The sequence below is a fragment of the Oryctolagus cuniculus genome, chromosome 9 (genome assembly GCF_051225735.1).
Source record: "Oryctolagus cuniculus isolate XC-2025 breed Fujian yellow rabbit chromosome 9, ASM5122573v1, whole genome shotgun sequence".
In the NCBI taxonomy this organism is placed as follows: Eukaryota; Metazoa; Chordata; class Mammalia; order Lagomorpha; family Leporidae; genus Oryctolagus; species Oryctolagus cuniculus.
Window position 1 is genome coordinate 128,468,942 of NC_142875.1, and position 16,925 is coordinate 128,485,866.

At 42.1% G+C, this 16,925-nt stretch overlaps 1 protein-coding gene across 9 annotated transcripts in view; it reads left to right on the top strand.

Moving 5' to 3' along the window:
* RESF1 (retroelement silencing factor 1) overlaps positions 1-3,411 on the top strand; it is a 32,871-nt gene extending 29,460 nt beyond the window's left edge. For 8 of the 9 annotated variants that reach the window (XM_089303967.1, XM_089303965.1, XM_089303968.1 and 5 more), the window contains 2 exons: positions 785-868; positions 2,713-3,411. In XM_089303967.1, the coding sequence (XP_089160093.1) occupies positions 785-868; positions 2,713-2,867 (239 nt within the window). In that variant the 3' untranslated portion in view covers positions 2,868-3,411. The remainder of the gene's footprint in view (positions 1-784; positions 869-2,712) is intronic. The other variant, XM_008259424.5, reaches the window with a different exon arrangement.
* The last annotated feature ends 13,514 nt before the right edge of the window (positions 3,412-16,925 follow it).

The following is a 16,925-nucleotide window of genomic DNA, read 5'->3' on the forward strand; positions in this document are numbered from 1 at the left end:
TATAATGTTAAAGTAACTTGGTCAGTTTGAACCTTGGTCCTTAATATTGGGAGATTTGTGATGATACTTAGTATGGAAATCTTTCTGTTCCTGTATATGGTAATGGGTCAGTTTATTATTATTTATTATTCAGTGACTGTTACCACTAAAGTTACGGTGGTAACGTCACACCTGCTCACTGGATACCGTCCTGGGTTAAATGATGTCTCTTGAGTCCACGGGTGCCAGCAGGGTCAATGGTCAGCTCAGTGCAGTGCAGGAAGGAAGCGATGCACTGAGGGACACGATCAGAAAACTAACAGGCTCGAGGTGAAACGCTGTGCTTTTCTGAGTGTGTCTGTTGAAGTGTGTAACTTGGTAGGACAAATGTCCATTTTTGTGGAAGGTGATAGTGGTGTGTGCTTTGTAGAAAACTGGTGGTTTAAACAGGCCCTTTCATACACAGGCTCCTGTGTATCTGGAGCATCGGAAAGCGGGATGGCCCTGCCAGTGCTTCCCATCCCCTGTGCTCTTAGATCAGGTGCGACGCCTTGTGTGTAACCTCGCAGGCGGGAGGTTGGCATGCTTTGAAGGCAGTTTGTTGTCTGTTCAATTTTGAGATGCTTAGCGCACTTGTAACTGGACAAGTCATTTTTTCAGGTTCCATGAGGGTTATGTGATATGTGGGTACACTGTGTCTACTACCTTCAAAGATCTGTTTTCAGCTTAAATGATTTTCCTTGGTAATAGTACTGGAGAAAATGAATACTAGTATATAGATATCTGAAAATAAATATTTAAATAGTTTCAGGAATAAAAAGCACAAAAGAAGACTGGTTAAAATGTGTAACTACGAAGAAAAGAATGCAGGAAGCCAGCCAAGAAATAGGTAAAATCATCATCTATTTAAATCTTTAATTTGCTTCTCTACCAATTTCATAAACATTGCATTTTGATTATGATACAGTTGTGAAGTGTAATTTTTATCCATGTTCTTTATTCAGTCATTAAGTGTGTGTATGAGTGTTAAGACTTTCTCTTGTTCTGTGCTGTGGGCTTGAAAGCTGAGATTTATTTTAATAAGAAACCCTCCTCATCACAGTCAGATAAGAGATTGGCAATTAGTCCTGTGTAGGACCAGACTGTATTTGAGGTTTTCTTAGTCATTTGGTCCCTTAGCTGGTGATTGATTTCTGACACTGTGTTGAGAAAGGGGCTATAGTTAATATGCGTGTAGGTCATTTGTAATGAATCTCTGTTTACCAAAATAGGGAACAAGCTTGAGTTGGCCTGCCAGCATTTACCAGCCCTTCCATTCGCCAGTTGGCTTAACAGTTCATTTAATCATCCAAACAATGTTGATTAATACATTACCAGTTCATACATGAGCATTTATTTCATTTAACTTAAGTTACATCAATAGTAACTCAACTAGGGATGTGAATCCAGTCCCCCCGCATTTCCAATTCCATAAGGCATGGCTTCTGAGGTTTTTGTTGTTGTTTGTTGTTGTTGTTTTTTAAATACTTATTTCTAAGAGTTACATAGAAGGAGAGACAGATCTTCCACCCACTGGTTCGCTTCCCAAATGGCTGCAGCGCTGGGCCAGGCTGAAGCCAGGAGCTTCTTCCAAGTCTCACATGTGGATGGCAGGGGCCCAAACCCTTAGGCCATCTTCAGCTGCTTTGTAGTGGTGCCACTTGAGTAGTCCAAGGCTTGTTGGGGGCAATGACTGGGGAGGAGTGGGGAGTACACCTAAGGATCAGGCTGAGAACAGGAGCCAGCCGTCTCTTGACAGATGCCACAAGTTCCACAGGACTATGAGTAAACACAAGATTGGCATTTGAATTTCACAACAAGTATTGAAGGGCACATGTGGCAAGTTGGAATCATCATTCAGGGTAAGATAAAAACATGAAGAAGTTCCAGATTCCATGGAAAGCAGTGTAGAGACCAAGTTTGCATTTTTAGTCTTGACCGAAAACATGACCCACCCAGGTAGAAAGAGGCAAAGTAAGCAGCAAGTAGATAATCCAGACTCCTCATAGAAGGATGGTGGGAGGCAAGCTAATTCAGACAGAGGGAAAAGTAGGAGATAATGGCTCAAGTAACTGGGTTCTGTTAGGGAGAGTGAACTGACTTGCCAGCTCCTAGCTTCAGACTGGCCAGGCACCACCTGTTTTGATCATCTGGGAAATGAATCATTGGACAGGAGATCTGTCTGCCTGCTTCTCTACCTTTAAAAAAAAAAAAAAAAAAAAAACCTGGGGGAAAGGCAAGATACCTTGCATGGGCAATCTGTAAAATACAAATATACAGCCAGAGTGTACACAACTTCTGCTTACACTCTTGCTCCATTTGTTTTTAAATCCCTAGATGAGTTTCCCTTTTTGATTGGAGACCCACAAGAGAAGGCGCTCCATCCACTGATTGAATCCTCAAATGGTGGGATGGCTGAACTGGGGTGAAAGGCAGGAGCCCAGAACTCACCCAGCCCAGGTCTCCCATGTGGGTGGCAAGGACCTATTTCGTTAAGTCGTCACCACTGTTTCAGGGTACACATAGTTGGTAGGAAGCTGGAATCGAAAATGGAGCCAAGACTGAAACCTATGCAGTCCAGTGTGAGACAGGCATCTAAGGAGATGCACACTCCTTCTGTCTGAATTTTGATTGATTTTACATTGGTCACACCTGAGATGAAGAGTAACAGTAAATAAACTTTTGTTTCCTTAGATGTTAATCCAAGACTCTGCAAAAGAAGCATCAGTGCGCTTGGATTTGAGACTCTACAAAACCCTGCGAAAGATTCAAAAGCGATGTTTCAGACCTACAAGCAGATGTACCTGGAGAAGAGGAGCAGGAGCCTGGGGAGCAGCCCTGTGACGTGAACACCGTGAGTGCCGCTGGCAAAGCAGTGGCTTCTGTTCAGAGTGTCTTGCTGGAAGTGACTCGGTCGCATAATCAAGATTTCTTGGTCAGAATTTGTTTACCACTTAGGTTCTGTGCTTCGCTGAACTAGCTTAATGAAAATGGCTTGTGACCTTTGGGTAAGCAAGCGTACGTGGATGGTGTCAGTCAGGGAAGCCATAAGGTATTTGAACTTCTACCTGAATCAGGTTTACCATTATTTCAAAAGGCATGCGTGTGCAAATCTTGGAAATGCTGACTTTAGGTCCATCGTGAGGGAGGACTGTCACTTACTCTCTGGTTTATTAAACTGTAGTTGTACATACATTTTTGTTTCTAAGCTCCATTAACAAAACTTATTTTTCAAAAGCCCACTGTGAATATATTCTTAAGTATTTTATATCTAATTGTAAACTTTTTTTTCCAGAGGTCTTGTTTTCTACTTGTTAAAACTGAATGCAATTTTTGGATAATGTTTTGACATTACTTTTCATACTTGAAATAAACATTTATTTTTTAAAAAAACTAGATCTGAAATCTTACTGTTTGGATTTCTTTGTGGTTTCTTACCCTCACAACAGGTCACACTGTAGAAATATTTTAAAGTCTGAAGTGAAAAGCTGTCAGTGGCTATTTTCAGATTACATTCAGATAAGAAGATAGGAGTTTCACATTCTGGAAATTGCAAGAAAGCGTGATAAACAAGATGTAATCACTTTAGTGTTTGGAGGTTTTCTTTGTCCACTAGGAAAGTATTGGTTATTATAAAATAATGCTGCACAGGATGCTTCAAAAAGTGAGAAAATGGAATTAAAAGGATAATTTAGTGCAGGCTTTTTTTTCCATGTTAATTTTCATCTTACTTGAAAGGCAGAGTAAGTTAAAGTGAGAGAATTCAAGAAGAGAGAATGTGTTACCATCTACTGGTTCATTCCTGTAAATGTCCCCAACAGCTAAGGTGGTGCCAGGCTGAAGCCAGGAGCTGGGAATTCAATCCATGTCTTTGGGGGTGGCAGGGACCCTACTGCTTGAGCCATTATGCCCTGCCTCCCAAGTGTGGAATTTAACAGAAGCTTGAATTGGGGGTAAAAGAATTCAAACCCAAGTACTTTGATATGGGATGTAGGTGTCCAGGGCAGCAGCATAACTGTAGTGCCACCTACGTAATGCATATGGCTTGCGTTTTTAAAACTTCCAGAAGTTAGCATAGTGGCACGGTGGTTTCAGGTGCTCCGTGGGATCCCTGCATCCCACATTGGGGTGCCTGGGATCAAGTCTCACCTTCAGTTGTGGTCCATCTGCCAGTGCACAGCTGAGGATGCAGTGGGTGATGGCCCCAGTACCTGTATCAGTGCTGCCCACCTTGCAAACCCAGACAGAGTCCTGGGCTCCTGCCAGCCTTGGGTTTTGTGGGCATTACAGGAGAGAATCAATGCTTAGAAGATACCTTTGCCACTCTGCCTGTCAAATTTTAAAAATTTTAGAACTACAGGCCGGCGCCGCGGCTCACTAGGCTAATCCTCCGCCTAGCGGCGCCGGCACACCGGGTTCTAGTCCCGGTCGGGGCGCCGGATTCTGTCCCGGTTGCCCCTCTTCCAGGCCAGCCCTCTGCTGTGGCCAGGGAGTGCAGTGGAGGATGGCCCAGGTGCTTGGGCCCTGCACCCCATGGGAGACCAGGAAAAGCACCTGGCTCCTGGCTCCTGCCATCGGATCAGCGCGGTGCGCCGGCCGCAGCGCGCCGACCGCGGCGGCCATTGGAGGGTGAACCAACGGCAAAGGAAGACCTTTCTCTCTGTCTCTCTCTCTCACTGTCCACTCTGCCTGTCAAAAAAAAAAAAAAAATTTTAGAACTACAAAATGAAAGCTCAGTTGTCAGTAGAACCATGCGGAAAGTGAATTTTGGCTTCAGCTTGGATATTGGAACCAGTCATTAGGAAAACAGCTGTGCAGCTTCTGGGGATATCTGAGAACATACATGATGATTCGGAAAGGGCACTGGAATCACTTGTCTTTGTGCACCCACGATGGTATGTAAGTTTGTGAGACTGTTTTTTCCCCCACATACTTCTTGGTAGACAAAGTGTACAAGCAGATGGGAGATTTCAGCAGCCCTTAAGCATTAGATTTGTAAAGATGTGAAGCAACGGCTGTCTTTTTTTTTTTTTTTTTTTTTTTCAAGAAAATGTTGCATGTGCAACCATATATTAGTATTTTTATTGCAATGTCTTTAAAATGCATTTTAAGTTCTTGGAGATTGGATGAATAGCCTTTGGTATTCCTCAGTTTAATATTCTTTTAAAAAGAACAGAGTCTGGGGGGGGCTGCATTGTAGCATGGTGGATAAAGCTGCCACCTCTGACACTGCCGCCCCATTTGGGCCAGTTTAAGGCCCAGCTGCTCCACTTCCAATCCAGCTCCCTGCTAATGGCCTGGGAAAAACAGCAGAAAACACCCCTACCACCCATATGAGAGACTGAAATGAAGCCCCTGGCTTCATGCTGGCCCAGAGTTGGCCTTTGCAGCCACCTGGGGAGTACAGTAGTGGATGGAAGGTACATCTCTATTTGTGTCTTCCTCTTTCCCTCTCTGTAAGTCTCTGAGAATAAATAAATCTTAAAAAAAAAATAACTAATGGGGCACAGTGTTGGCATGGCAGTTTAAGCTACCACCTGTGGTGGTGGCACCCTGTATAAACACTGGTTTGAATCCTGGTTGGTCCATTTCTGATGCAGCTCCCTTTTAATGTGGCTGAGAAAGCAGCAGTAGATGGCCCAAGTGCTTGGATACCTGCCACCCACGTAGAAGACCCTGATGGAATCCAGCCTCCTGGCTTCAGTCTGGCACAGTTCCAGTTATTGCTGTCACTTGGAGAGTGAACCAGCAGTTAAAGACCTCTCCCTCTCCGTCTCCATCTCCCTCTCCCCCTTCTCCTCTCTCTGTAACTCTGCCTTTCAATTCTGCCACTTAACAGTGGCAATACTGATGTTTTACAAACACAGATGGAGTTGTTGAAATTTTGATCATTGCTGAAAAGTCACCCTAAGTGTTTAAATACTCTTAAATTATGCAACCCATTTAAAGTTGACATAACTGCTCAGTAAAGTTAAATTGGCTGCTCAGCTTATTCTTTAATTGCTACATTGTAAGAGCAACAGAGGCCTCAGGAGAAATACCGTGTAAGGAGAAGTGGCAGACACCTGAAGAAGTGGCTATAGAAGGAAAATAGTGATAGATTTGAATTAATTTCAGAGGAAGCAAAAACATCATGGATTAGCATATTTTTTGCACCTTATCTCCTGGAATCCAATTTGCAGACACTCGTTTTCATACCTAAAACATGAAGCTTTGTGGAAAGCTCAACGTGGGACAGGCTTCCAAAATGAGTGGAGTCTTGAAGCCGCCCATTGAGGCAGTGGGAACCAGGCACAGTGTTAGGAGGAACCATACGAAAAGAAAATAAGGTGTCATAACCTTGAGCCAGGTCGATGCCGCCTCTTGCCTGTCTGTATCCAGGTGAAACAGCTCAAGACGGAGAAGAATTCAGGACTTGTAAATATAAATAATGTTGCATTGTTACCACCATCTCCACGTCTAAAGGAAAACATTCCCAGTTCAGTTTCTTCTAACTCTAGGTATTTAAAGAGAGCTGAGAAGGATTTAAAGTTCTTGATGTTAATGTTTAAGCCAGAGAAGACAAAACAGAGTATGATTGAGCATTCCACCTCAGCTATAGTACTTTCCTATTGATTGTCTCGTCAGAACAGCCAAGGAAGCCATCAGGACCCAAAAGTCCTTGGAATAAGGAAAACCTGTGGTGGGTTGCCAGATTGCTTTACTCAAAAATTGGGAGATGTGGCCATCAGGGAGTAAATGCACCTTGAAGAAAGCTTTGCTAGGGGCTGATACCAGGTCAAAGCTAACTAACACTGTAGTGATAACATACTACAAACATGGGTAATAAGTAAGCTACAGCTTAACTGGCCAGTAGGGTACCCATGAGCCACCTGGGGCAGTTGAGCACTGGAGGTGATCTGGTCCCAGTTCAGAAGGAAGATGAGCTGTGTAGGTTTGACATGGGGGAGGGGGAGATGGAAGGAGGGAGGAATCTTGTTTCTCTGTCTCACCGAGGGGTGATCCGCATGGCCTCATGACTGAGGAATATAGGGCAGACAGTGAAGAGTTCTGGGACATGTTACCTTGGATGTATTCATGTGAATCTCAGAATTGACTGTAGAGTTCTCATTCAACAAGGAAGAAGACCATCTCAACATTAGAAAAGAGAACAGAAGCCATCTCTGATTGAGTCTCACAGCCTTTCCCTGTGATTCGTGTTGAAATGCAATACCCTGGGAAAATCTATGTGCACATACTAATACACGTTTGAATATTCACAGAGACTTCTCTGTAGATGTCTACAGTTGATGTGCTGCTGCCTTCCTCTGCCCTGTCATTCCCAGGAGATGTTAAGTTGCTGAAGGCTCTTGCAGTCACGGTGCCTTAGTGTCATTGAGGTGAGGGAAGGGTCTATCCGTAGTGTCAACATTCTGCTAAGATAAGCCGTTACTAACACTTAAATCTGAGATACAGTACAAGGATCAAGCCATATATCAACTTGTTTTTAAGAGACTTGAAGGTGCAAAATTTCATGGAAAAATGAAAGTGAAAAGTAAGTTGCGCAAAGAAAAATTTGCAATCCAGGTGTAATACACCGTTTTCATGAGCTTTTTATTTTTTAAAATGTATCTTGGTTTGGTTTATAATGTTCAATATGGCTCAGATAAAATTAAAAAATGTTCACTCTTTCCCTTTCCTTTTTCTCATTTTCCCCTTTTTTTTTTTTTTTAGTTTTTTCAGGTAACATAGGCAAGGGTTTTGTCTACTAAATAAAGAGTACAAGTAAAAAGAGACCCTAGTTTAGCAGAAATGCAGGCAACAGCCATAAACAATAATCAAATGGAAAGATGACCACTTCATCCTTATATAGTAAATTTTGTAGTAATCAAATCATTGAAACAGTAGTATGCCATTATTTTATTAACTGTTTGAAGGAGTTAAAGACGGAGAGATAGAGCTCTGCCCACTGATTAACTCCAAAGATGATTGCAACAGCGGGGGCTGGACCAGGCCAGTGGCAGGAGCCAGGAGTTTTCTTGAGGTCTCCCATGTGGATGCAGGGACCTAGACACTTGGTCTATCCTCCAGTGCTTTCCCAGGCATATTAGCAGGGAAAGCTTAGCCCACTGTGCCACAGTCCCAGACCTGGTATAACATTCTTTTTTTTTTTTTTTTTTTTTGACAGGCAGAGTGGACAGTGAGAGAGAAAGGTCTTCCTTTGCCATTGGTTCACCCTCCAATGGCCGCCGCGGCCAGCGCGCTGCGGCTGGCACACTGCGCTGATCCGATGGCAGGAGCCAGGTGCTTCTCCTGGTCTCCCATGGGGTGCAGGGCCCAAGCATTTGGGCCATCCTCCACTGCATTCCCTGGCCACAGCAGAGAGCTGGCCTGGAAGAGGGGCAACCGGAACAGAATCCGGCACCCCGACCGGGACTAGAACCCAGTGTGCCAGCACCACTAGGCGGAGGATTAGCCTAGTGAGCCACGGTGCCAGCTGGTATAACATTCTTAACCACCGGTTTGACAAAAGTATAAAAGTTTGACAAAACTGTATTTACAGCAATACTGGTAGGGACATTTCCTTTTTTTTTTTTTTTTTTTTTCCAGCTACCACATAAAAGGAAGAACCTACAGTATTTGTCCTTCTATGTCCTGGTCATTTTACCCAACATATTTTCCAGGTGCATCCCATTTTGCTGCAAATGTTCTTCTGTAGCTGAATGATATTCCATTGTGTAGGTATAGCACATTTTGCTTCCTTCATCCAGTGGTGGAGGCCTTGGTTGATTCCGTATTTGGCTGTTGTGAACGATGCTGTTTCCCTGATGGCTAGTGATGTTGAGCATTTTTTCATAATATTTTGGCTGTTTGTATTTTTTCTTTTGAGAACTGTGTGTTGAAGTCTTTTACCCATTTATTAACAATGTTGGTTGTTGAGCTTTTTAAGTTACTGATAAATTCTGGATATTAATCCTTTGTCAGATAGGTAGCTTGAAAATACTTTTTCCCATTCTGTTGGATGTCTCTTCACTCTTGATAATTTCTTTTAAAGAAGCATCTGAGTTTGCTGTGTGGTTCTCGTGGCAACACAGATGAATATTGTACCCATTGGGGCTAGCACGTGGGCATTGGTTGCCTTAGAGAAGAAGAGGTAAGGACAAGGTTATGCCAACAGCTCCTCTCTGACCCATGCCCAACTTGGGTGTCACTTTGGTTACTCCCCTCACCCTGAGTCACTGAGCAGAGCTCCCTGGCCACAGCCAGCACATGGTTCTGGGTATTCACTGAAAGAGCAGACACTCCACTAAGCCATGGGGCCATAGAGCCATAGCCCAAAGATAAAAGCCTTTGGCAGGGAACTGGCACTGTGGTGTAGCAGGCAAAGCCACTGCCTGCAGTACCAGCAACCCATATAAGCACCGGTTTGAGTCCCGGCTGCTCCACTTCTGATCCAGCTCTCTGCTATGGCCTGGGATAGCGGTAGAAGATGGCTTAAGTCCTTGGGTCCCTGCACCTGTGTGGGAGACCCAGAAGAAGCTCCTGGCTCCTGGCTTCAGATTGGTGCAGCACCAGCCATTGCGGCCAGTTGGGGAGTGGACCAGTGGATGAAAGACTCTCGGCTGTGGGGAGCAACTGGGAGCAACTCGGACTAGACTAAGTTACTGGAATTAAGACTTATTCTATGCATCTGCTCTCCCACAATATGGCGCTGGGAGAGGAGAAAACAGCTTCTACACAGCTGCCTCCAGTTCAGCCAATAAACTGTAGGACTTGCTCCTGATTGGAGGAGAGCAGCGTACTCGGCGTGTGGGCAGCCGAGTTGGGATTGGCGGAGGAGGACTATAAAGGAGGAGAGAGACGGCATGCACCAGGAACATCTAAGGGGAACACCTGTGCAGCCCCCAAGAGAGCCGGCCGGCGGTGTGCCGCTCCCCCGCGGAAGTGGGGAATGTGGCAGGGGGAACCGCCCTTCCACGGAGGTGGAAGGGTCGGTAGCCAACCCGGGAAGAACCAGCAGCAAACCCGGGGAGGGCCAAGCAGACGAAAGAACAGCGCAGGGTCCTGTGTCGTTCCTCCGCAAAGAGGGGGAGCGACACTCGGCCTCTCCTATATCTGTGTCACTGAAATAAATAAATAAATCTTTTTTTTTTTTTAAGCCATCAGAGGGGGGAAAAAAAGTGTCCCCACAAATACCTAAAAATAAATGCAGAAATTCAAGAAACAACAATAAGGAAGTCAACATGACACCCCTCAAAGGAACACAGCAATACTTCAGTACTAGAATGTGAAGATGAAGTACTTGATGAAACGCCAGAATGGGATTTTAAAAATTACTGAGAATAACTCAATTAGAAGCAAATCCATGAATTAAATCTATACATGACATGAATGAAATTTTTCCCCATGAAATTGAGATTTTAAAGAGAAAATAGGACAAAATATTAAAAATGAAGGATTCAATAGAAAAAAAAAATGGAGTGGAAAGCCTTAACAGAATCAATGATGCAGAAGAAAGAATATTCAAGTTAGAAGATAAATCTCCAGAAATTTTATAGTCAGACCACAAAAAATTAGAAAAATTAAAAGCACTATTGAAGATTTATGGGATATTATCACACACCCCAGCATCTTGGGTCTTAGAATTTTCTGAAGATGTGGAAAGAGAATGGATTTAAAGGCCTTTTTAGTTAAACAATTTCCAAAAATTTCCTCAGTTTGGAGAAATAAAGGGACGTCCAAGTACAGGAAACACATAGAACTCTTAATAGAAATGACCAGAAAAGATCTTCACCGTGACACATTGTAGTCAAACTTTATTCAGTAAACCATAAAGAAAAGATTCTACAATGTGCATGATAGAAATGCCAGATTATTTTCAGAGGATCGCCAATTAGACTCACAGCTGACTTCTCATCAGAAACCCCACAGGGTAGGAGAGAATGGTGAGATATATTACAAATCTTTAAGAGAAAAAAACTGTCAACCCAGAATACTGTACCCTGCAAAGCTCTCATTTATGAATGAAGGTGAAATACTTTCCATAACAAAAATTGAAAGAATTTGTCACCACCAATCCAGCCTTACAAAAGATGCTTAAGGATGTGCTACACACACAGTCATCACTATGAAAGAAGGTGAAGGCAGAAAAACTCCCAATAAAAGCACAAAGGAAATCCAAGTAAACAATAGTAATATTTATGGAAAAGTGGCAGGGCCAAGTTGTTACTTGCCAGTAGCCACCTTGAATCTAAATGGCCCCAACTCTCCAGTTAAAATATACAGACTGGCTGGCTGAATGGATTAAAAAACAAGACCCATCAATTTGCTGCCTATAAGAAACACATCTCACCAGCAAAGATGCATGCAGACTGAAAGTGACCAAAGATAGTCCAAGGTAACAGAAACCAAAAACGAGCTAGTGTAACCATCCTAATATCAGACCAAGTAGAATTTAACACAAAAACTGTTAGACAAAGAAAGGCACTAGATGATGATGAAGGGATAAATTCAACAGGAAGGTCTGACTATCATAAACATGTATGCACCCAATTATAGGACACCTGGCTATTTATAAGAAATGTTAATGGATCTAAAGGGATACATAGACTCCAATACAATAGTCATGGGGAATTTCAATATTGCATTTTCAGCAACGAACAAATCAACCACACAGAAATGCAGCAAGGGAACAATAGAGTATCAATACTACAGACCAAATGGACCTAACAAATATTTACAGAACTTTTCATCCTACAGGTGCAGAATATATATTATTCTCACCAGTGCACATAACTTTCTGTAGGGTAGACCACATGCTAGGCCATAAGGCAAGTCTCAGCAAATTTTTAAAAATACCATGCATCATCTCAGACCACAATGGAATGAAGCTGAAAACCAACAACTCAAGAATCTCTAGGGGCCAGCACTGTGTCATAGCCAGTAAGTCTGCCACCTGCAGTGCTGGCATCCCAGTTTGAGTCCCAGCTACTCCACTTCCAATCCAGTTCTCTGCTATAGCCTGGAAAAGCAGTAGAAGATGGCCCACATGCCTAGGCCCCTGAACTAATGTGGGAGACCCAGAAGAAGGTCCTGGCTTCAGATCAGTGCATCTCCGGCTGTTGTGGCCATTTGGGGAGTGAACCAGTGGATGGAGAACCTCTCCCCCCCTCTCTCCCTCTCTCCCTCTCTTCCCCCTCCCCCCTTGCCTCTCCTCTCTCTCTGTAACTCTTTCAAATACATAAATTTTTTGTTTTTCTTTTTGACAGGCAGAGTGGACAGAGACAGAGAGAAAGGTCTTCCTTTGCCGTTGGTTCACCCTCCAATGGCCGCCGTGGCCAGCGCGCTGTGGCCGGCGCACTGCGCTGATCCGATGGCAGGAGCCAGGTGCTTCTCCTGGTCTCCCATGGGGTGCAGGGCCCAAGCACTTGGGCCATCCTCCACTGCACTCCCTGGCCACAGCAGAGAGCTGGCCTGGAAGAGGGGCAACCGGGACAGAATCCGGTACCCCTGCTGGGACTAGAACCTGGTGTGCCAGCGCTGCAAGGCGGAGGATTAGCCTAGTGAGCCGCAGCGCCGGCCCAAATATATAAATCTTTTACAAAAATCTCTAAAACATGCAAACACAAGGAGACTGAATAATATGCTCCTCAAAGAATAGTCGATCATAGAAAAATCAGAAGAGAAACTAAAAATCTTCTGGAAACAAATGAAGTTGACAATACGGTGTATCAAAACTTTTGGGATACAGCAAAAGCAGTGTTGAGAGGGAAATTTATAGCAATTGGTGCCTAAATCAAGAAATTGGAAAGGCACCTAATAAGCTGTGAGTGCATCTCAAGGACCTAGATAACACACCAAACCCAGAATTAATAGGAACAAAATAATTAAAATTGAGTAGAAATAAAATTGAGATAAAAATACAAAGAATCCATGAAATAAAAAACTGTTTGAAAACATAAAATTGATACATTGACCCAACTAACCAAAAACAAGGGCAAAGATGCAAATCAATGTTGAAAAAGGAAATGTAACAACAAATACCACAGAAATAAAATGAATTCTCAGGAATCACTACAAAGAGCTGGATTCCAACACATCAGGAAACCTAGAAGAAATGGATAGATTCCTGGAGAAATAGAACCTACCAAAATTGAGCCATGAAGACATAGAAAACCTCAAGAGACCAATAACCAAGATGGAGATTGAATCAATATTAAAGACCCTCCCAAGAGAGAAAAGCTTAGGACTAGATGACTTCACTGCTGAATTCTACCAGACAATTTAAAGAACTAACTCAGTTCTTTTCAGGCTTTCCAAAAACAATTGAGAGGGAGGGAATCCTCCCACACTCCTTCTATGAAGCCAGCATCACTTTAATTACAAAACCAGAAAAAGATACAACAGACAAAGAGAACTATAGGCCAGTTTACCTGATGAACAGACATAAAAATCCTCAAAAAGTCCTAGCCAATTGAATCCAACAAAACATCAGCGAGATCATTCACCCAGAACAACTGGAATTTATCCCTATTATGCAGGATGGTTCAACATTTGCAAATCAATACATTTGATACACATTAACAAACAAAAACCATATGATTATCTCAATAAATACAGAGAAATCACCTGATAAAATACAACATCTTTTCATGATGAAAATTGTAGGCAAATTGGGTATAAGGGAACATTCCTCAAAATAGTCAAGGCAATTTATGATAAACGCATGGACAGAATCTTACTGATTGGGGAAAAGTTTGAAGCATTCTCACTGAGATTTGGAACCAATGTTGCCCACTCCCTGCATTGCTATTCAATATATTCCTGGAGATTTTAGCCAGAGCCGTTAGGCAAGATAAAGAAATCAAAGGGAGGGTCTGGCGCCATGGCACAGTAAGTTAATCCTCCTCCTGCATCACTGGCATTTCATATGGGCACCAGTTCTAGTTCTTGTTGCTCCTCTTCCAGTCCAGCTCTCTGCTGTGGCCTGGGAGAGCAGTGGAAGATGGCTCAAGTGCTTGGGCCCCTGCACCTGCATGGGAGACCCAGAAGAAGCACCTGGCTCCTGGCTTCGGTTCAGTGCAGCTCTGACTGTTGCAGCCATTTGGGGTGTGAACCAGCAGAAGGAAGGCCTTTCTCTCCCTCTCACTGTCTGTAACTCTGCCTCTCAAATAAACCAACAGGATACAAATTGGAGAAGTGAAATTCAAAATTTCTATTTACAGATGACATGATTCCAAATACAGAGGATCCAAAATACTCCACTAAGCGACTATTGGAACTCACAAAATAATTTGATGAAATGCCAGGATGTAAAATTAACACACAAAAATCAGTAGCCTTTGTATATAGATAATGCCATGGCTGAGAAAGAAGTTCTAAGATCAATCCTATTCACATTAGCTATCAAAAAATTAAGTACTTTGAAATAAATTTAACCAAGTATGTAAAAAAAAAAAAACTGATGAAAACTATTAAACACTAAAGAAGGAAATAGACATTAAAAAATGGAGAAATCTTCCATGTTCATGAATTGGAAGAATCAGCATCAAAATGTCTATACTACCAAAATCAATTTACAGATTCAGTGCAATCCCAAACTACCAACAGCATTCTTTACAGATCTAGAAAAAATGATGCTAAAATTCATGTGGAAACACAAGTGACCCCAAATAGCTAAAGAAATCTTATACAACAAAAAACAAAGCCAGAGGCATCACAATACCTGATTTCAAGACACTATAGGGCAATTATAATCAAAGAAGCCTGGTCCTGGGGGGAAAAATATGGATAGACCAATGGAACAGAATAGAAACTGCAGAAATCAATCTGCATATCTATAACCAACTTACCTTTGACCAGGTAGCTAAAATCAATCCTTGGAACAAGGACAGTGTCTTCAACAAATGGTGCTGGGAAAACGGGATCTCCACATGCAGAAGTATGAAGCAAGACCCCTACCTTACACCTTACACAAAAATCAACACAAAATTGATGGAAGACCTCAATCTATGACCGAAACCATCCAATTATTAGAGAAACCAATTATTAGAGAAATTATTAGGGAAACCCTACAAGACATTGGCATATGCAAAGACTTCTTGGAAAAGACCCCAGAAGCACAGGAAATCAAAGCCAAAATTGACAAATGGAATTATATCAAATTGAGAAGCTTCTGAACTGCAGAAGAAACACTCAGCAAAATGAAAAGGCAACTGACAGAATGGGAGAAAATATTTGCATACTGTGCAACTGATAAAGGATTATAGCTAAAGGATTTATATCCAGAATACATAAATAGTTCAAAAACTCAACAATCTAGTTAATATATGGGCAAAGGACTTGAACAGACATTTTTCAAAAGAGTAAATCCAGATGGCCAACAGACATATGAAAAAAGTGTTTAAGATCACTAGCCATCAGGGAAACGCAAATCAGAAACTACAATGAGATTTCTTCTCACTCCCATTAGAATGGCTTTTCTGTAGAAACGAGCAGACAACATATGCTGGTGAAGATGCAAGAAAAATGGTACCCTGATCCACTGTTGGTGGGAATGTAAACTGGTACAGCCATTGTTGAAGACAGTATGGATATACCTTAGAAATCTGAATATAGACTTACTGTATGACCCAGCCATCCCATTCCTAGGAATTTACCCAAAGGAAATGTAATCAGCATATGAAAATTATCTGTACTCCCATGTTTGTTGCAGCTCAATTCACAATAGCTAAGATGAAATCAACAAAGGGGTCAGTCAACTGAAGAGTGGATAAAGAAATTATGGTATATGTACACCATGGAGTACTACACAGTGGTAAAGAAACAAGAAACAAAAGCCTGTTGTTTGAACAAAATGGATACAACTGGAAAGCATTATAATTAGTGGAATAAGCCAGATAAACATGATATGTTTTCCCTGATCTGTGCTAATTAATAGAAATCCTAAAAGGTAAGGTAGTCTATAGAAGTGAAATTGATACTTCCTGATGTAATATCTTTGAACAGCCATTGTCTTGACTGTTGAGGAACAGGTTTGTTTTTTTTTTTTATACTATTCATTGAACTCTTTAGTGTACAATTACTCTTATGAATATATAATTAATTGAAAATAGATCTTAGTAAAAAAATAAGAATGGGAATAGGAAAGGGAAGAGGAAGAGAGGTGAGAGTGCAGGTGGGAGGGAACATAGGAAGAGAAGAATCACTGTGTTCCTAAAGTTGTATGTATGAAATGCATGAAGTTTGTATACCTTAACTAAAACATTTCTAAGGTAAAAAATAATAAAGAAAAGCATTAAAAATACTTGAACAGTTAAGAAAATCTTTCACTTCTCTGGTTAAATTTATTCCTAAATATTTGACATTTTTGTGGCTGTTGTGAATGAGATTTCTTTCTTGCTTTTTCCTTTAGTGTGCTCATATTAACATATAAAAAGCTGCTGTTTATTATGTTTATTTTGTAATCTGCAACTTCAGTGAATTGGTGTATCAGTTCTTAAAGGCTTTTAGTGGAATGTTTAGGTTTATCCTTGTGTAAAAACATCCAATCTGCAATATATTTTGACTTCCTCTTTTTCTAGTTTTTATTTTTTTAAGATTTATTTATTTATTTGAAAAAGTTACAGGGGGAGGGAGAGATAGATTGTCTATCCACTGATTGACTTCTCAGCTGGCTACAATGGTTCAGGTTGGGCCAGGCTGAAGCCAGGATTCAGGAGCTTCTTCCATATTTCCCACATTGATGGCAGGGGACCAGCACTCGGACCACCTTCTGCTGGTTTTCCAGGGCCATCAGCAGGGAGCTGGATCAGAAATAGAGCAGCTGGCACTTGAACTACTGCATATATGGTAGGTCAGCATCGTAGGCAGTGACTTTACCCGCTACACTGCAACACCCGCCTCTGACTCCCTCCCTCCCACCCCCT